The sequence below is a fragment of the Arachis hypogaea genome, chromosome 9, assembly GCF_003086295.3.
Source record: "Arachis hypogaea cultivar Tifrunner chromosome 9, arahy.Tifrunner.gnm2.J5K5, whole genome shotgun sequence".
NCBI lineage: Eukaryota > Viridiplantae > Streptophyta > Magnoliopsida > Fabales > Fabaceae > Arachis > Arachis hypogaea.
The window spans coordinates 79052628-79074791 of NC_092044.1; the positions used below are offsets into that span (position 1 = coordinate 79052628).

The window sequence follows — 22164 nt, forward strand, 5'->3', positions numbered from 1 at the left end:
CGATATGATGAAGTCGGACTCCTACAAAAAGTTACAAAGATAATCCCTGAAAGAAACCCGAACAAATGTCCAAGAAAGAGGATTATCAAGTAACTCGACAGGGCCCGACATGAGGAAGTCGGCTCAGAAAAATAAGTTACAAAGATAATCCTTGAAAGAGACCCAAACAAAGGTCCAAGAAAGATGATTATCAAGTAACTCGACAGGGCCCGACATGAAGAAGTCGGCCCAGAAAGATAAGTTACAAAGATAAATCCCTGAAAGAGACCTGAACAAGGTCCAAGAAAGAGGATTATCAAGTAACTCGACAGGGCCTGACATGACAAAGTCGGCCCAGAAAGATCATAAGTGGCCTCTAACGTTAAAAGGGGGAAGGAAGCCAACGTTAGTGACACTCAACATTGTCACTAACGTTGGCCTAAGGTGCAATGTACCACATTAACTCCCACGTTAACTTAGTTAACGTGGGAGCTAACGTAAGAGGCAAGGGTGGTCGACAACGTTAGTGACACCCAACATTGTCACTAACGTTGGAAGCAACCACAAAATCCCAAGGAGCCACGTTAACTTCCACGTTTACTTAGTTAACGTGGAAAGCTAATGTTGATGAGTGAAAGATGAGCCAACGTTAGTGACACTCAACATTGTCACTAACGTTGGGGATGGCTAAGAATGTCCACGTTAGAAGCCACGTTAACCTAGTTAACGTGGACTCTAACGTGAGACATTGGGGCACATTGGAACGTTAGTGACAATGTTGAATGTCACTAACATTCTCGAAGGTTGGCAAGGCCACGTTAGAAGCCACGTTAACCTAGTTAACGTGGGCTCTAACGTGAGGCAAAGGGGTACATTGGAACGTTAGTGACAATGTTGAGTGTCACTAACGTTCTCGAACTCATACTTTCACTAAAATGTTAACACCCCTAACGTCCTGAGCTAAAGTCTCTGCCCACTTCACACTTTCTCTCTACAAGTAAAACCAAGCCCAAATAAAGAAGAGAACTGCTTCAAACTCAAGATCCAAAGGCCCAAGACTTGAAGAGTCAACTAAAAGCTGAGAAGAGTAGTATATATAGGAATAGCTTTGAATTATTTAGGGAGTTCTGCAAGTTGGAAAACTACTCTCTGTATTTTACTCTGCTCTTCTAGTTCCATGATGTATTCTCCATCTTTGTTTTCATTTTCTAGAGCTATGAACAACTAAACCCCTTTCATTGGGTTAGGGAGCTCTGTTGTAAGTTGATGGATGAATACTAGTTTTCATTATTCTTCTTCTATCTTTTCTCTTGATTTTACTTGAAAGCTTTCGATCTTCATCCCATTGGGTAGTTATCTTGGAAAAGAAGCTATTCAAACTTGGATCTCTTCTGAGCCTTGAAAGAGGAATGAAGATATCAAGCTAGAAATGCTTTCTCATGCTGGACCAAATTGGGTTTGGATGGATATGTGACTATAATCCTCTCAATACTTGATTTGGGAAATGCATGTGGTATAATCAGTGACCATACTTCATCTCTTCTCATGAGCAATTGACCAAGGAATTGGCTATTGATCAAGATTTGAGAGATTAAATTGCAAGAAATTGTAATTCAATCAATTAAGATTGCCAAGGAGATCAATGAGTGCATTGATTGAGGAAGAGATGAAAATGAACTTGATCCGGAGAATTGCAACATCTCCTGCGCCCAATGAACTCCCCAATTCTGATCTCACCCATTCTCTTTAATTTCTGCGTTTACTTTCATGAGCAAACACCCCATTCCCATTTACAATTCTGCAATTTACTTTCAGTCATTTACTTTCATCCCTTTAATTCTAGCATTTACTTTTTCTGTTATTTACATTCCCGCCATTTTATTTTCTGCAAATCTCAACCCAAATTCTGAATTCGCTCAACTAGAACATTCTTCTAATTAAAGTTGCTTGATCAATCAATCCTTGTGGGATTCGACCTCACTCTATTGTGAGTTTTTACTTGACGACAAATTCGGTATACTTGCCGAAGGAAATTTGTTGAGAGACAGTTTCCACCTGCATCAAGTTTATGGCGCCGTTGCCGGGGATTGATTGTGCATCAACAATGATTAAATTAGGAGATCACTAGATTGAGCATTTTTGTTTTGTTGATTTAATTTTCTGTTTGAGTAATTTACTTTCTGTCTTAGTTAACCTCTCCCCTTCCCCCTCTACTCTTTCATGTTCTTTGTTATTTACCATTCAGTTTGCTAACCCACTAACTGTTTGATATATTGCATCACTCACAACTAACAGTAATTCTGACAGCAATACTATCTGCACATATTGTTACTTGCTTGTACTTGTTGGTTGTATGACAGGGAGAAGAAGCGGGGCTTCAACTTCCTTCGATTCTGAACCAGAGAGGACTCTCCTTAGATTAAGGAGGGAAGCAAGAGAAAAACATGCAATCGGTGCTGAAGAGGAGGATGAACACTTTGAACTAAACATGGAAGGCAACATGGAAAACCAATATGAAGAAGAGGCTAATAACCATGGGGGAGGAGGTAGAGCAAATCATGCTGGGGAGGATAGAAGAGTGTTAGGCTCTTACATCAATCCAAACCCAGGCAACTGTGGAAGTAGCATTCAGAAGCCCACTATACATGCCAACAATTTCGAGCTAAAACCTCAGCTCATCACTCTTGTGCAGAATAATTGCTCATTTGGAGGAGGTGCTCAAGAAGACCCGAATCAACACTTGACCACCTTCTTGAGGATTTGTGACATAGTGAAGTCCAATGGAGTCCATCCGGATGTCTATAGACTGCTCTTGTTCCCTTTTTCACTCAGGGACAAGGAATCCAAATGGCTTGAATCCTTCCCAAAAGAAAGCCTGACAAATTGGGAGGAGGTAGTGAATAAGTTTTTGGCACGGTTTTACCCCCTTTCAAAGGATCAATAGGCTGAGAACTAAAGTGCAGACGTTCAAACAGCAAGATGGGGAGACACTTTATGAAGCTTGGGAAAGGTTCAAAGACCTAACAAGGAGGTGTCCACCAAATATGTTCAATGAATGGGTGCAGTTGCACATCTTCTATGAAGGGTTGTCATATGAATCAAAGAAGGCAGTAGACCATTCCTCTGGAGGATCATTGAACAAGAAGAAGACTATTGAAGAAGTCGTAGATATAATTGAGACTGTAGCTGAGAATGACTACTTCTATGCTTCCGAAAGAGGGAACACTAGAGGAGTGATAGAGCTAAACAATGTAGATGCTCTGCTGGCTCAGAACAAGCTCATTACCAAGCAGCTAGCTGACCTCACCAAGAAGATGGAGAGGAACCAAGTGGCAGCAATCACCACCTCCTCAACAACCCAAGAAGGAGTTGAAGAAGAAGCAGAGGGTAACCTTGAGCAAGCCAACTACATTGGGAATTCACCTAGACAGAACCTTGATCCATACTCCAAGACATACAACCCTGGATGGAGGAACCACCCAAACTGTGGGTGGGGGAATCAGCAAGATCAAAGCCAAGACCAGAGATGTTACAACTCCAACAACAATGTAGCTCATCAACAATTCACACAGAGGACATATCAACACCCCCACAACAACACTTCTCCACACCCATATCAAAACCAAAACAACACCTCTACTCCCAATCCACCATCATTTGATGACAAGCTCTCTAAGATTGAAACCTTACTTGAAGGAATATGCAAAGAGATTCAAGAAAACAAGGTATTTCGAGAGGAAGTGCAGTCAAACATGCAGAATCAAAATGCTGCCATCAAGAAACTGGAGACACAAATTGGTTATCTATTCAAGCAGCTTTCTAACCACAACCTTTGCAATGATAACAATTCAAGCAAAGAGGAGGAGTGTCAAGCTATAACACTTAGGAATGGGAAGGAACTTAAGGAACTCTCCCAAAAACCACAAGAAGAAGGCTCAAATGAAAAGGGAGAAGAGCAAGATGGAGTTCAAACTCCCACTTCAAGTCCACAAAAAGAAAAAAGGATGCCAAAACTGAACATCTCAAGAGCTCCATATCCTCAGCAGTTGAAGAAAAAAGAAGATGACAACCAGTTCGTGAGATTTTTGGAAATCTTCAAGAAACTACAAATCAACATACCCTTTGCTGAAGCAATAGAACAAATGCCACTCTATGCCAAGTTCCTGAAGGAGCTGATGACTAAGAAGAGAAGCTGGAAGAACAATGAGACTGTGATACTAACCGAAGAATGTAGTGCTATCATCCAGCACAAACTACCCCAGAAGTTGAAGGATCTTGGGAGCTTTCAGATCCCTTGTATTATAGGAAAATCACAGTAGAGAAGGCCCTTTGTGACTTAGGAGCCAGCATCAATTTGATGTCAGTAGCAATGATGAGGAAGATGAAGATCGAGGAGGCTAAACCCACAAAAATGGCCTTACAACTGGCAGACCGATCGTTCAAGTTCCCTCATGGCATAGTAGAGGATTTGTTGGTGAAAGTAGGAGACTTCATATTCCCGGCAGATTTTGTAGTGTTGGACATGCAGGAGGAAGCCAAGACCTCCATTATTCTGGGAAGGCCGTTCTTGGCTACTGCTGGAGCTATCATTGATGTCCAAAAAGGTGATCTTACCTTGAGATTACACAATGAAAAGATGACATTCAATGTGTTCAAGGCCATGAGTTACCCACCAGAACAATTGGGGGAATGCATGAGGTTAGACGCACTTGAAGAAGAAGTGCTGGAGTGTTTTGAAGAAGAAGAGCATGAAGAGCCTGAGAGATCAATGGAGGAGGAGTATATATCAAGTGAGGATGTTGCAACAGCAGAGAGTCATGTACAAGATGCACCAAAGGAAGAGGCTGAAAAGTCAGAGGCACCCAAGGTTGAACTCAAAGCATTGCCACCCACTCTCAAATATGCATACCTAGGAGAAAATAAATACTACCCAGTGATCATAAGCTCATGCCTCAGCCAAGATCAAGAGGATGAACTGCTCAAGGTGCTGCGGGAGCATAAGGACGCCATCGGATGGACCTTTGCTGACCTGAAGGGAATCAGTTCAGCTATATGCATGCATAAAATACTATTGGAAGATGATGCAAAACCATCCATTCAATCCCAAAGAAGGCTGAACCCAATCATGAAGGAAGTGGTACAGAAAGAGGTTATGAAGCTTTGGCAAGGAGGTGTAATATACCCGATCTCAGACAGCCCTTGGGTCAGCCCCGTGCATGTTGTGCCCAAGAAGAGAGGAATCACTGTGGTTCCCAATGAGAGGAACGAACTGATACCTACCAGGACCATCACGGGATGGCGGATGTGCATTGACTACCGAAAACTCAATGAAGCTACACAAAAGGATCATTTCCCTCTCCCATTCATGGATCAGATGTTGGAAAGACTCGCAGGACATGCTTATTACTGTTTTCTTTATGGTTATTCATGATATAACCAAATAGTGGTTGATCCTAGAGACCAAGAGAAAACTTCATTTACCTGTCCATATGGAGTGTTTGCCTACAGACGCATGCCATTTGGGCTATGTAATGCACCTGCGACTTTCCAATGCTGCATGCTTTCTATCTTCTCAGATATGATAGAGAAATTCATTGAAGTTTTTATGGATGATTTCTCGGTATTCGGAGATTCTTTTACTAGTTGCTTGAATCACCTAGCCTTGGTATTGAAAAGATGCCAAGAGACCAATTTGGTCTTGAACTGGGAGAAATGTCACTTTATGGTGACAGGAGGAATAGTTCTTGGCCATAAGATTTCTAACCAAGGAATCGAAGTGGACAGGGCTAAAGTGGAACTTATTGAAAAGCTTCCTCCACCCAGTGATGTCAAGGCAATTAGAAGCTTTTTAGGGCATGATGGCTTTTACAAAAGATTTATTAAAGATTTTTCAAAAATAGCTAAGCCCTTGAGTAATCTCCTTGTATCAGATACACCATTCATCTTCGATGAAACCTGCATGTTGGCATTCGAGCATTTGAAAGAAAGATTATCCTCTGCCCCTATCATCTCCCCACCTGATTGGAACTTACCCTTTGAATTGATGTGTGATGCATCTGACTTTGCAGTAGGGGCAGTGTTAGGGCAGAGGAAAAATAACTTAGTCCATGTAATATACTATGCTAGCAAGGTCCTCAATGATGCTCAAAGAAATTACACCACTACTGAAAAGGAATTGCTAGCCATAGTTTTTGCATTTGACAAGTTTAGATCGTACCTCATTGGTGCTAAAGTCATTGTTTTTACAGATCACACAGCACTTAAATATTTATTTGCCAAGCAAGAATCAAAACCAAGACTAATAAGATGGATCTTATTATTGCAGGAGTTTGATATTGAAATCAGAGACAAGAAGGGAGTGGAGAACAAGGTGGCAGATCACCTATCCAGGATTCCTCATGAGGAAGGAGGAACACATGATATGAGTGTGAACGAGCTCTTCCCTGATGAGCAGTTAATGACAGTGCACAAAGCCCCATGGTTTGCAGTCATTGCCAACTTCAAGGCAACTGGGGCTCTACCTCCAGGGATCAATAAACATCAAAAGAGGAAGCTCATGAATGATGCAAAATACTTTGTCTGGGACGAGCCTTATTCTTCAAGAAGTGTTCAGATGGAATCCTTAGAAGATGTGTCTCAGAAGAGGAAGGACGAAAGGTACTATGGAATTGCCACGGCTCATGCTACGGAGGCCACTTTGGAGGGGACAGGACTACAGCAAAGGTGTTACAAAGTGGATTCTTTTGGCCCACCCTATTCAAGGATGCCAAAGAACTAGTAAGGAGCTGCAATGAATGCCAAAGATCTGGGAACTTGCCCAAAAGAAATGCCATGCCACAGAATTTCATTTTGGAACGGGAAGTATTTGATGTGTGGGGAATAGATTTCATGGGACCATTCCCAACCTCATATGCAAACAAGTACATCTTGGTGGCAGTGGATTATGTGTCCAGATGGGTAGAGGCCATTGCAACCCCAACAAATGACAATAAAGTGGTCATGAACTTCCTCAGGAAGAATATCTTCAGCCAGTTCGGAGTCCCAAGAGCCCTCATCAGTGATGGAGGGAGCCATTTTTGTAACAAACCACTAGAGGCTCTTCTCCTACGATAAGGGGTGAAACACAAGGTAGCCACACCTTACCATCCCCAAATAAGTGGACAAACAGAGATATCCAACAGAGAGCTAAAGAGGATTCTGGAAAAGACTGTGGGTGCATCAAGAAAGGATTGGGCGAAGAAGCTGGATGATGCTCTTTGGGCATACAGGATAGCATTCAAAACACCACTGGGAATTTTCCCATATCAACTGGTTTATGGGAAAGCTTGCCATTTACCACTAGAATTGGAACACAAAGCTCTCTGGGCCATCAAGATACTAAACTTTGACAGCATTGCTGCTGGTGCAAAGAGGATCTTGCAGCTGCAAGAGATGGAGAAATTCAGGTCACAAGCCTATGAAAATACTAAGATATATAAAGAGAAGGCAAAGAGGAGACATGACCTGCATCTTGCACCCAGGGATTTTGAAAAGGGGCAGCAAGTACTCCTCTACAATTCCAAATTGAGACTGTTCCCAGAAAAACTCAAATCGAGGTGGTCCGGGCCTTTTATTGTCACAAAAGTCTCACCATATGGACACATCAAAATCATGGATGAAAGGTCAGAGAGGACTTTTACAGTGAATGGACAAAGACTCAAGCATTATCTGGGCAACATGGGGGAAAACCCCAGAGCAAAATATCATCTCAAGTGAAGTAAGGACCCGTTGAGCTAGCGACGATAAAAGAGCGCTTTGTTGGGAGGCAACCCAACCTTAGGTAACTACTTTTTCAGCTGCATTTCAATAAAGATCACAAGTTGTTTCCCCTGCATTGCAAGGAGCTAAGTTTGGTGTTCCACACCAAAATAATTCAAGAGTGAAAGTGCGATTCTAAGTTTGGTGTCCCACCAAAGGATGCTAGTTAGAATCACACTACACTCTCAAAGCACATTGCTAGCTCTGACCAATCAAGGGAACCACTTGGATATAGATTAGTCTTTAGTTAATTGGTTGCTAACATCAAGATACGAGGTTCTACGCATGCATGCAAGGTTTTGTAGTAGGCAAGGAACTAAGTTTGGTGTTCACACACCAAAATAAGTTCAGAAATCATAAGCATACATGCAAGCTGACTATTCCTCAAGTGCTTGAGAAACAAGCAACTTCCAATAACCTTGCAGGGAGCTTATGAGGAGATGGTGCACCTTCAACTAAGAAAGTGAGGCATCAAGAACTATGACAATGACGACAAGAGGGCAACTGGATTGGTGTGGCAAACCATCTCCCAAAGGTTGTATTGCTACTTAATTCCATCTACTCATCGTGTTAAAAATTGGAAGTCCGAATGCATTGTTAATTAATAGTCATGTGTTGATTGGAACCTAGTTCAACTATGCATTTTAAGTTTTCTGATGAAGAAGTCTATGCTTACTATTTTTTATGTTACTGCATCATATCTTTACTTATTGTATGCTTGTCTTGTAAAATCAAATGAAAAAGAGAATGATTTTTCTTCAAAAGACCATAGTGGAGTTCATTATATGGAGTAAGTTTCTGAGTTTGTGGTGTAGTCATAAGTTAGCTAAGTTGGTTCAACCATAAGGTGGGGATGACAACTATCTGGCCTGAATACTATACTTTGAATATACCCATGAGACTAAGTAAATAACAAGATCCTAATAAGAGAAAGGGAAATAACACTTAAAGTGAAAAACAAAAGAAAAAGAGTAAGCAATAAGGCTAGGCACCAATGGTTTTAATCTTGAGGCATGTGTCTGTGGTGTTCCTGTGTGAGGGATTTACTTGGATGAATAAGCTCTTAGGGGTGCCTTATCACTTGGTAACTTGGGTTAACTAACTCGGGATTATCAGCTGAAAGTCCACTATCAAGAGTAACCCTCACTACAGAGCATTTAGTAACCCAAAGAGGTGCTGGACACCAAGGTCTCAAGAAGGAAAATAAATGAACCAGATGCCTGTGGTGTGTATGTATGGGGGAGAGACTTGAGGGAGTAAGTCCTTAGGGGTGTCTCAACACCTAGCACCTTGAACCAACTAGTTCGGGAGTGTTGGCTGAAAGTTTATCTTAAAGAGTTGCCCCCTTACAGAGCACTTAGCTTGAAGAACACAAATAAGCCCTAGAATGACAATAAAAGGATCAATAAAAGTCTCATGGGATGTAAGCAGAGTCAGTGTTTTAGGACATGATAAAGGTCTGAAAGCCAGTAATGGAATGAACCTAAGTTGCTATGCATGAAACCACCATAAAATCAGTGACATGACTTCCACAAGAATGACTCATTTCTCTTGGCATTCCATTCATCATTCTCTTGTTCCAATACTTGCTTAGGGACAAGCAAGCTTTAAGTTTGGTGTTGTGATGCCAGGGCATCTAGGCCAGTTTCACTGACCTTTTCTTTACTGTTTTTAAGGTAGTTTCATACATTTTCTTAGGAAATAAGCTAGTTTTGAGTAGATATTCACTTACACCTTGATTCAAGCATACATTGTGAATTTTACATGATTTCATGAGGATTTTGCATGAGTTTAATAACAAATTGTATGTTGCATTACCCATGACTTGGACTAGAACTTTGATGCACTCTATTGCTTGATTTCAGGACCAAAGGAAGCAAGGAAGAACCACTTAGCAGTCACGTTAATCTAATTAACGTTACCACTAACGTGGAATGGGAGGTAAGTTGCAAAGTTAATGAGAAAAGTGATTGCCAATAACGCTCTCGAAGCCATCATTGCCCACGTTAAGAGTCACGTTAACTAAGTTAACGTGAACTCTAACGTGAAGAAGGGACTTTGAGCCAACGTTAGTGACACTTAACATTATTACTAACGTTGGCCAATGATCATAAGTGGCCTCTAACGTTAAAAGGGGAAAGGAAGCCAATGTTAGTGACACTCAACATTGTCACTAACGTTGGCCTAAGGTGCAATGTACCACGTCAACTCCCACGTTAACTTGGTTAACGTGGGAGCTAACGTAAGAGGCAAGGGTGGTCGACAACGTTAGTGACACCCAACATTGTCACTGACGTTGGAAGCAACCACAAAACCCCAAGGAGCCACGTTAACTTCCACATTAACTTACTTAACGTGGAAAGCTAACGTTGATGAGTGAAAGATGAGCCAACGTTAGTGACACTCAACATTGTCACTAATGTTGGGGATGACTAAGAATGGCCACGTTAGAAGCCACGTTAACCTAGTTAACGTGGACTCTAACGTGAGACATTGGGGCACATTGGAACGTTAGTGACAATGTTGAATGTCACTAACGTTCTCGAAGGTTGGCAAGGCCACGTTATAAGCCACGTTAACATAGTTAACGTGGGCTCTAACGTGAGGCAAAGGGGTACATTGGAATGTTAGTGACAATGTTGAGTGTCACTAACGTTCTCGAACTCATACTTTCACTAAAACGTTAACACCCCTAACGTCCTGAGCTAAAGTCTCTGCCCACTTCACACTTTCTCTCTGCAAGTAAAACCAAGCCCAAATGAAGAAGAAAACTACTTCAAACTCAAGATCCAAAGGCCCAAGACTTGAAGAGCCAACTAGAAGCTGAGAAGAGTAGTATATATAGGAGTAGCTTTGAATTATTTAGGGAGTTCTGGAAGTTGGAAAATAGCACTACTCTCTGTATTTTACTCTGCTCTTCTAGTTCCATGATGTATTCTCCATTTTTGTTTTCATTTTCTAGAGCTATGAACAACTAAACCCCTTTCATTGGGTTAGGGAGCTCTGTTGTAAGTTGATGGATCAATACTAGTTTTCATTATTCTTTTTCTATCTTTATCTTGATTTTACTTGAAAGCTTTCGATCTTCATCCCATTGAGTAGTTATCTTGAAAAAGAAGCTATTCAAACTTGGATCTCTTCTGAGCCTTGAAAGAGGAATGAAGAGATCAAGTTAGAAATGCTTTCTCATGCTGGACCAAATTGGGTTTGGATGGATATGTGACTATAATCCTCTCAATACTTGATTTGGGAAATGCATGTGGTATAATCAGTGACCACACATCATCTCTTCTCATGAGCAATTGACCAAGGAATTGGCTATTGATCAAGATTTGAGAGATTGAATTGCAAGAAATTGTAATTCAATCAATTAAGATTGCCAAGGAGATCAATGAGTGTATTGATTGAGGAAGAGATGAAAATGAACTTGATCCGGAGAATTGCAACATCTCCTGCGCCCAATGAACTCCCCAGTTCTGATCTCACCCATTCTCTTTAATTTCTGCATTTACTTTCATGAGCAAACACCCCATTCCCATTTACAATTCTACAATTTACTTTCAGTCATTTACTTTCAGCTCTTTAATTCTAGCATTTACTTTTTCTGTTATTTACATTCCCACCATTTTATTTTCTGCAAATCTCAACCCAAATTTTGAATTCGCTCAACTAGAACATTCTTCTAATTAAAGTTGCTTGATCAATCAATCCCTGTGGGATTCGACCTCACTCTATTGTGAGTTTTTACTTAACGACAAATTCGGTATACTTGCCGAAGGAAATTTGTTGAGAGACAGTTTCCACCTGCATCAGTGATCCCAATTACCTATGTCTAGCCAAGAGTATCTTTCCTCTATTTTATTATTGAATTATTCATTTACTTTCTTGTCATTTATTTTCTTGCCCATTTAAAATCAAACCCCCTTTGCATCCTCATAGACAATATTTGAGCATTTCATTGAAATTCCTTGTGAGACGACCCGGAGTTGAAATACTTCGGTTAATTCTTATTTGGGATTTGTATTTGTGACAACTGAAATTTTTTATGTGGGAATTGTTTGTTGGTTTAGAACTATGCTTACAACAAAGTTCTAATTTCTATGAGAGAAATTTCTAGACCGACAACAATTCTCATTTATCAAAATGGCGCCGTTGCCGGGGAGTTGGAATGGTGTTATGTTATTGGTTATTGTATACATGTTAATATGCTTCTTTGCTAGTTTTTGCTTGTTTTTGGAGTTAGTTTTTATTATTTCTTACTAGTTTTGTTTTTATTTCCTCTTGCTATTATGAATTCTCACCACTTTGGCTATGAGTTTGGCTCAAATTATATTGTAGAAAATGGGAGCTACAATGACAATATGCATCAAGGATGGAACAATCAAAGGTGGGAGGAGCCTCAAGGGATTGATCAACCTTCTTGGCAACCACAACCTCCGGTTTCTTATGGGTATAATTCCAATCCTAATGCATATCAATCTAATGGATGTGGTGACCCTTATTGTGATTTTCAACAACCACCACATACCTATGAACCATCTCCTCAACATGATTTTGAACCACCTTACTCACAAGCCCCATACCACCAAACACCTCATTATGACCCTAATCCTTACCCACCATACCAACCACCTTATGAGCCATATGAACCATATGTAGAACCACCCCAATTCCACCACCAATACCCTTAAGAACCACCACCTCCATACTATTACCAAGATGAATCACCTCCCATGTACGATAACTTTCAACCACAATAAATTTCCCTTTTCACCACAAACCTCCATGGAAGAACACCCATATCCATCCATCCAAGAGCAATATGATCCTACTCATACTAGACAAGTGGAACAAGAGCCAATGGATTGTCTTAAGGAAGAAATGGATCGGCTTCAAGTAATCATCCGTCAAAAGGAGCAAGAGGAAGCCCAAAAGAGACATGAAGCTATCGAGGCTAACCTTGCCAAAATTAAAGCCACCTTGGACTCATGGGACTCATGCAACAAGTAAAGCATCTCCATGGATGAATGTGAGAAATTAACCGAAGAAAGGAGCATGAAGGAGATTTTAGAATCTCAACATGAGGATAAGGAGATGGGGCATGTCTTGCAACAAGTGGAGGAGGAAAAGATTGTTAATGAAGAAAAAGCGGTTGAAGACCTAGGCGAAGTTGAACAAGAGGTGGATTTCAAGTTGGATGACACTTCCACACCAAGCAATATGGTTGATAATTTTGTAGATGTTGTTGAACCTTCTTCCATTGAGCTTGAAGGCGATGTTAAGGAGGGTGCGCAACCTCCTAAGCATATAATGAATGATGAAGGATCGGAAGAAGATGAGCAAGCAACAAATCTCCCTCTTGAAGATGATCCCACACTAACACATGATCCTTTGGTATTTGAAGAATATCCTCATCTTGAAATTAAGGTGGATGTTGAGATAATTTTCACATTACCTCTAAGTTGTGATATGAAAAATAGAAAAGAGCTAGAAGAGGTTAGTGAGAAAGTAATTGAATATGAAGAGCCTTGTCAAGAGGTGAACATTGAAGAAGCTTGCCAAGAGATGGAGGTAGTCCAAGAAGAGTACAAGGGAATGGAACTTATAAGACCATTGGAGACGTCCCTTCCTAAGTCACCATCCAACATAACATTCAAGTGGGTAAAGTTCTTATCTCTAATATTCACTTTCCCACTTGAATATGGTTTGATTAAGACGCATGGACAACTTAGAGCTCTTTGACGGGTTAGGAAGAAAAGGAAATTGATTAGTGGATGGAAATGCCAATCAAGGTTCCTTGTGGTTAGAAACTCAAAGTCTAAGTGCAATGGTTGGTATAGTTCTCAACTAAAGGGTTCTAGGAAGATGCTTTGGTGCTTACATGAGAATTCGAATCACTTGCCACCCAAATGGAATTGTCTTTATCAACTTGAAGATGGGTGTGGAAACAAGATTTGGGATCCGGGTATATATGAGGATCAACTTTGGGAACCCTTAGCTTGTGAAGGACTCCATCAAGATTTGGTGAAACTTATTAGAAATCTTGGAGCACAATGAAGAACCAAGCATTGGTGGGAGTTCCATGGTAAACTTAAGGACTTAAAATAAAAGTGCTAGGTGGAAGACACCCCCACCATGGTAAACTCTTTCCACTCTCTTTTAGATTTGGCTAATAAGTGATTTGAGTTGCCATTGTAGGTAGTTTTTGTTATTTTCTATACTCTTATACATTTTTCTTTGATTGATTGGTTGTTTCTTAGTTTGTTTTGATTAGTTTAGTTGTTGTTAGATTGCATTTTGTTTGTAGTATAAGTTTTGTTTTTAGTATGTTTGAAAATTTTTCAAAAACTAGAAAGATATGTTGTTAAATTTGAATTTTGGTTGCTTTAGAATGTTTATAGGTTAGGAGAAGGTTAAATTCTGTTTTTGTGCCTTAAAAAAAAGGAAGAAATGGGGGCAAGCCGATGTGGTTTCACAACTCCTAGTACTAAAACCCGAGAGTTGTGCCCGCTTTATGCCTACTTTGTGCCAGGCGATCCGCACATAAGCACGCATGGCGCGCGCGTGCGGATTGTCCCTGCTGAATCCGTGCGTAAGCACGCATGGCACGCGCGCGCGGATTGTCCCTGCTGCATCCGTGCATAAGCACGCATGGCACGCGCGCGGATTTGCACCCTATTTTTCTCCTTCCTCCTTTCTCCTTCTTTCTTCTGTTCTTCTTCTTTCTTTCTATTTTTTTTCTTTCTTTTTCTTTTTGTTTCTTCTTTCTCTCTTGAAAAAAAATATGTTTCTAAAAAAAATTTAAAATAAAATAAAAATAAATAAATAAAAAACTAATGTAAAAAAAATAATAAAAAATTTTTCTATTCTTCCATTTTCTTTTATTGCATTTGCTTTTTTTTTCATTCATTGCATTTTAATTTTGTTTTTATAGCTTGTTCTTATTTCCCTTTCTAAGTTTCTTATTTTAATAATGGTGTTGAATTTTCTTACTCAATTGTTGAGAATTTCTTGGTTAATCTTGGTGCTTCTTGACTTGTTTGATATTGTTGGGTGATGAAACTTTTAAATCAATTCTTAATCTTGTATGACTCTTAGATTCTTTATGCATTGATATGAACTTGCATGTCTTTCATGACCCACTCTTTCTTGTTGGAACTTGATGCTTTTGAGTGCTCTTCGTGCTTTGACTTTACTCTTGCATCAAGTATTAGTTAATATGCCTTTGCTTGAATTGCTTTCTCACTCACATGCGTAGCTAACATGTAGTGAGAACCCTACTCTTATTTGGCATTAGCCCCCGCCTATGTTCTATATGCTTTGCTATCTTTGTTGTAGGCTTAATTTTCTTTCTTTTTCTCTCCTTTGAGGTTGGCCACCAAGAAGGAAAGGAAAGGAAAAGCTTCAATGGGGCAACAAACAAGTTCACCTGAACAACCCTTTGAAGAAACTCATCAAATGTAGCTACCCATCCACCTTGCTCTTCTTTGCATGCACCGAGGACGGTGCAAATTTTTAAGTGTGGGGAGGTCGTCCGACCGATCTCCATGGGTAACAATTTCTTTCTTTCAACACCAATTTTTTTTAGTTAGTTGTTGCATTGCATGATAGGTTGCATGTTAGTTATAATTTGTATATATTCTATCATTTCTTTTTATGTTAGGACTACTTGGTTAGGATGATGATTTCTTTTCCAAGAAAAATTGTTTTAGGGCACCCTACCAATTTGAAAAAATTTTTCTTGTTGAACTTGCTTGAAGAATTTATTTTGGAACATGCTTTTTGAGCTAAGAACACAAGTATGTGAGTTTTGAGCCTAATTGTGTGGTTACATCTTATAACCACTTATTTTCATTCTTGTGTGTATTACTGTCTCTATGATTGTAATCTTTGATTTGTTTGATTCTTTATGTCCATTATTCCATGTATACATGCATTTATATGATTGAGGCCATCATTTTATTTAGCTCACTTACCCAAATAGCCTACCTTTCATCAACCATTGTTAGCTAATTTTGAGCCTATTTAATCCCTTTTGTTCTTAATATTAGCACATCACTACCCCTTAGTGAAAAACAATAAATATCCTTAATTTGGATCTTTGATTAGCTTAGGCTAGTGAGTTGTATATCATTTGGGCATGGGAAACTTGGGACATTGGTTGAGAGGAAAGTGTGTTTTTGCATTTTTGTTGAAGATTTTTGGGAATTGAGTACATATTCATGCACTATATGTAAAACCATATGCATTGATACGTTTGTATATACTTTTGAAAAAACAAAAAAATGTGAAAAAAATGATAAAGAAAAAAAATATATATATATAAGAAAAAAAATAAAATAAAGAAAAAGAGAAAAAGAAATAAAAAGGGGACAAAAATGTCCCAAAGTAAAGTTTAATAAAAATCAATGCATATGGGATGTGAATTAAAAAGAATGCATGAGTATGTGAAAAAGTGGGAATCATGGGTAGCTAGGTTGTGTATTAGAATTGTATAGGTTGTTATATGTGTTTGGTGAGAGCTTAGGTTAATCAAAGATTCAAATTCCAAGCTCACTTGACCATATGCATCCTACCTTGACCCTAGCCCCATTACAACCAATGAATAAGTCCTCATGATGAATGTATGTATGCATTGAATAATTGTTGATTGTTAGATGAAAAAAAATCATAGAAAGCATGATTAGAAGAGAATTGAGTGGATCGACCCTATACACTTGAGCGACTAGAGCGGATACACATCCGGTGAGGGTTCGATGCTGAATTCCTTGTTCTCGCCTTTCATGAGCTTTCTTCTTGCAAGTGTACTTGAACTTCATTTTAATGTTTGAATTGGTAGGATTCATGAATCATCATATGATCTTAGCCCTACTTGTTCATACATACTCTTGGAGATTGATTTGCTTTTGACAAAGTAGGTAGAAGCATTTTGCATTTAGTTGCATGCATGTAGATAGGTTTATATAGTTTCTTTGCATTGAATAAATGTTCATACCCTTTTCTTGTCCTTCTTTATTCTTAGCATGAGGACATGCTTGGTTTAAATGTGGGGAGATTTGATAAACCCCAATTTTGTGGTTTATCTTGTGCTTAATTTGGGGGATTTTATCACCTTTTTCCATATTTATTCAATGAAATAGCATGGTTTTGTAATTCTCCCTTGAATTATGCTTAAGCGTAAAAAAAAAGCTTTTGGGGCCCTTAAATTGGTGATTTTAATTCACTTTAATTCCATTTGATGCCTTGATGTGTTTTTTTGAGTGATTTCAGGTTCATAAGGCAAGTATTGGATGGAAGAAATGAGGAGAAAAGCATGAAAAGCGGGAGAACTCATGAAGAAATGAAGGAACTGTAAAGTTGTCAAGCCTGACCTCTTCGTACTAAATCGACCATAACTTGAGCTACAGAGATCCAAATAAGGCTGTTCTAGTTGCGTTGGAAAGCTAACATCCGGGGCTTCAAAATGATATAAAATTTGCCATAGTTGCTTGACGTCTAAGGATGCGCACGTGCACTGTATGCGTACGCACCGATGGAGCCGCATGGGTCCATTTTGGGCAACTCGTTGGGGGCGATTTCTAGCTCATTTTGGGCCCAATCCAACTCATTTATGATGCTATTGAACCCAAGGATTGAAGGGAGAATAAACCAAGTAGTCATAGTTTAGTTTTCATCATGTTTTAGGTAGAACTCTAGAGAGAGAGGCTCTCTCCTCTCTCTAGATTTAGGATAGAAATTAGGGTAAAGTTAGGTTAATCACTCTCAAATTTATCTTTTAATTCTTGTTTTGATTTTAGTTTTCATTATATTTTAGTGTTCTATTGTCTCAATCTTCTTAGTTTCTCTTGTTAATTTCTTACTTTGCTCTCTTTTATGTTGATGAACCATTGTTGAATTTTAATTTTCTTTAATGCAATTTTATGTTTCTATGTCCTTTCTATGTTTATCTTCATTGTTATTGTTGATTTCTTGCTTGTGATAGTTATGGGTTTTGCTAATTCTTGCATTTGATGATGTTTACTTTTCTTGCACTCTAGGTGTTTGTTAAAATGCTTTCACTAGTTTTGAGTAGTTTTCTGGACTATTGGCCTAGGCTAAGGAAATTGAGTAACCTTGAGTCATTGGGTCTCATTGAATTGGTGATTTGAGAACCCTTGGTGATCAATTTGATATCCATTGAAACCAACCCACTACTAATATAATTATTAGATAGGCTGGGACTTATGGGTTGATGTGATCAAGCCATTTGACGTACCTCAAGCTTATGAGTAGATTATACGTACTTAAGGCTTTTGGAGGTAGACTTAATGAGCTTGGTTCCTTATAATTGTCAATATATAGTTTGTAGACAATGATGGTGATCCCAATTACCTATGTCTAGCCAAGAGTATCTTTCCTCTATTTTATTAGTGAATTGTACATTTACTTTCTTGTCATTTATTTTCTTGCCCATTGAAAATCAAACCCCCCCTTGCATCCTCATAGCCAATAATTGAGCATTTCAATGCAATTCCTTGTGAGACGACTCGGAGTTAAAATACTTTGGTTAATTTTTATTTGGGGTTTGTATTTGTGACAACTCAAATTTTTTATGTGGGAATTGTTTGTTGGTTTAGAACTATGCATACAACGAAGTTCTAATTTCTATGAGAGAAATTTCTAGACCGACAACAATTCTTATTTATCAGGAAGCTGGCGTTTAACACCAGTTTTGGGTCTTCTAACCGAAAGCAAAGTATGAACTATTATATATTTCTGGAAAGCTCTGAAAGTCAGCTTTCTATAGCCATTGAGAGTGCGCCTTTTGGACTTCTTTAGCTCCAAAAAAGCTCTTCCAAATGCAGTCAGGTCAGATTTGGACAGCTCTGCAATGCTTTCTTTGTCTCTGAATCAGACTTCTGCTCCAAAATTGCCTAAAAACACAAAAACTCATAGTAGAATCCAAAAATGTGAATTTAACACTAAAAGTTATAAAAAGTTGATAAAAACTAAATAAAAACTACTAAAAACTATATGAAAATGATGTCAAAAAGCATATAAATATCCGCTCATCACAACACCAAATTTAAATTGTTGCTTGTCCCCAAGCAACTATAAACACAGTAGGTTAAAAAAGAAAATTAAGATGCAATAAATTTCTAAGTTTCAAAGGAAGCTTAGTTAAAATCAGATGAGCGGGACTTAGTAGCCTTTTGCTTCTGAATAGTTTTGACATCTTACTATCCATTGAAACTTAAAGATGTTGGCATCTTTAGGAACTTAGAATCCAGATGATATTATTAACTCTCCTAGTTAAGCTTATTTTGTATCTTGAACACAGCTTTCTGAGTCTTGGCCATGACCATAAGCACTCTATTTTCTAGTATTACCACCGGATACATTCATGCCACAGACATTTTACCTGGGTGAACCTTTTCAGATTGTGACTCAACTTTGCTAGAGTCCCCAGATAGAGGTGTCTAGAGTTTTTAATCACACTCTTTTTGCTTTGGACTACGACTTTAACCGCTCAGTCTCAAGCTTTTTACTTGACACCTTCATGCCATAAGCACATGGTTAGGGACAGCTTTAGATTGAGCCGTTTAGGCCAGGATTTTATTCCTTTGGGCCCTCCTAACCACTCATGCTCAAAGTCTTGGGCCCTTTTACCCTTGACTTTTGGTTTAAAGGGTTATTAGCTTTTTGCTCTTGCCTTTTGGTTTAAAGAGATTTTGGCTTTTTCTTCTTGCTTTTTATTTTTTCTTTCTTTTTAATTTTCACCTCTTTCTTTTTCTTTTTTTTTTTTCGCATGCAAGCTTTTTCTTTTTCTTTTTGCTACTTTTTCTTGCTTCAAGAATCAATTTTCATATTTTTTAGATTATCAATAATACTTTTTCTTTTTCCTTATTCTTTCAAGATCCAACACTCTAAAGTTACAACTTCAAATATGCACTGTTTAATGATACATTCAGAAAATAAAAGGAAATGATACCACATCAAACTAATTAAACTAATCTTATTTTAAACTTAAAATTCATGCATCTCTCAGTTCTTTTCAATTAAAATTTTTTATTTAAACAAGGTGAGAGATATATGGAACATTTTACAACTTAAAGACATTAAAAGCAAATGATCATGCAACTAGAACAAGAGAACAAATAATAAATAGATAGAAAACAGAAAAATAAACAGAAAGGGGTGTAAAAGAGAACAAATCCACCTGAATGATGGTGGCTAGTGCTCCTCCTAGATGATCCAATATGATACTTGGTCTTTTCAATATCACTCCTTTGTCTTTGTTGACACTGCTGCACAAGCTCATGTGCATGCTCTCCGGTCCGCTCCATCCTCTTCTTCTATACTTAAGAGTGGTAGAAGTCACAAAGCAGAGCTTTTACAACACCAAACTTAAGATTTTTTCTCGTCCTCGAGCAAATATGATCAATGGAGAAGAAGGTGGCGGTAGGTGGAGCTTCTGTGGGACCTCTTGGTCCTGAGATGCTAGGGAATTCTAGATTCTCTACTTCTCTGCACTAGCATTTGAACACCCAGGGGCTGCTCCCTGGCTGGCGTTCAACGCCAGCAATGCTCCCCTCTTGGGGCGTTGAACGCCCAGGAGGGCTTCCTCACTGGTGTTCAACTTCTATCTCTTGACTGATGCACATGATCATGACTCTAATAACTGAAAGAAAAACAAAATGAAATAAAATAAATATGGTTGAGTAAAGTTGGGTTGCCTCCCAACAAGCGCTCTTTTAGAGTCACTAGCTTGACCTTTAGCTCCTTACGGAGGTGAGTATGGGCTCAGATTTTTGCTCCTGACAGTGAATTTTCTACCTGTCCTCTCATGAATTAGCTCTACATGCTCTAGAGATAGGACACGGTTCACTGTATGTGGTAAGGCTGGCTTCTTAGTGAAGACAACTCTCATGCCAGGTGAAAGGCCTTTAGTTGGGACTTTATTGTCCCTCTAGCCTTTAGGTACTTTCTTTTTAGTACCTTTGTTCTTGGAGCTTGTTGAGGGCTGCCCAACACTAAACTTAGAATTGATGTCTATGGGCTTTGCAGAGCTCTGCACAGAAAGAGAGGGTTGGCACACTAGGTGTTGCACTGTTATCTATCTTTTAGAGGGAGAGCTAGGATGAGACATCTTGAATAAGATGTGATTCTCCCCTAACTTTAAGGTAAGTTCTCCCTTTGCCACATCAATGATAACATTAGCTATGGCTAGGAAAGGTTTTCCAAGGATGATGCAGTCATCCTTATCCTCTCCTATGTCCAAGACAATGAAGTTTGCAGGGATTTAGTAGTTTTCAACTTTTACCAGAATATCCTTCACTAAGCCATATGGCTTCTTCATGGTCTTGTCTGCCATATCCAAAGAGATGTGTGTAGCTTATACCTCAAGTATGCCCAACTTCTCCATTACAGAGTGGCATGAGGTTAATACTTGACCCTAGGTCACACAGAGCCTTATCAAAGGTCATAGTGCCTATGGTGCAAGGAATCAGAAAGCGTCCAAGGTCTGGAAGCTTCTGAGGTATCTCTTGCTGAACCAAAGCATGGAGTTCTTCGGTAAGAAGTGGAGGTTCTTCCTCCAGAGGCTTTGGTGCACGAAATCACAATCACACTTTTGCAATTCCGCACAACTAACTAGCAAGTGCACTGGGTCGTCCAAGTAATACCTTACGTGAGTAAGGGTCGATCTGACGGAGATTGTCAACTTGAAGTAAGCTATGGTCATCTTGTAAATCTCAGTCAGGCAGATTCAAATGGTTATGGGATTTTTATATTTAAAAGACAGATAAAACATAAAATAGGATAGAGATACTTATGTAATTCATTGGTAGGAATTTTAGATAAGCATATGGAGATGCTTTGTTCCTTTTGAATCCCTGCTTTCCTACTGCCTTCATCCAGTCATGCGTACTCCTTTCCATGGCAAGCTGTATGTTGGAGGATCACCGTTTTCAATGGCTACCGTCTGTCCTCTCAGTGAAAATGGTCCGGCTACGGGTTATGTAGGGCTAATCATCTGTCGGTTCTCACTTGTGTTGGAATAAGATCCAATGATCCTTTTACGCACTGTCACTGCGCCCAGCACTCGTGAGTTTGAAGCTCGTCACAGTCATCCCATCCCAGATCCTACTCGGAATACCACAGACAAGGTTTAGACTTTCTGGATATTAAGAATGCTGCCAATTGATTCTAGCTTATACCATGAAGACTCTGATCTCATGGAATGGAAGGCTCTGTTGTCAGGAGAGGCAACCATGCGTCGTGGACTAGGAAGCCAAGAGATACACATTCAAGCTTATTTTCAGATAGAACGGAAGTGGTTGTCAGGCACGCATTGATAAGTGAGAATGGTGATGAGTGTCACTTGATCATCACATTCATCATGTTGAA

General features: G+C 39.2%; 1 protein-coding gene across 3 annotated transcripts in view; it reads left to right on the plus strand.

The window, feature by feature from the left end:
* LOC112711084 (uncharacterized) overlaps positions 1–17214 on the plus strand; it is a 28942-nt gene extending 11728 nt beyond the window's left edge. The window contains exon 6 of one of the 3 annotated variants that reach the window (XM_072203052.1): positions 17047–17214. In XM_072203052.1, the coding sequence (XP_072059153.1) occupies positions 17047–17079 (33 nt within the window). In that variant the 3' untranslated portion in view covers positions 17080–17214. Of the gene's footprint in view, positions 1–15146; positions 16145–17046 lie in introns of those variants that run through there. The other 2 variants (XM_072203048.1, XM_072203049.1) reach the window with 2 other exon arrangements.
* The last annotated feature ends 4950 nt before the right edge of the window (positions 17215–22164 follow it).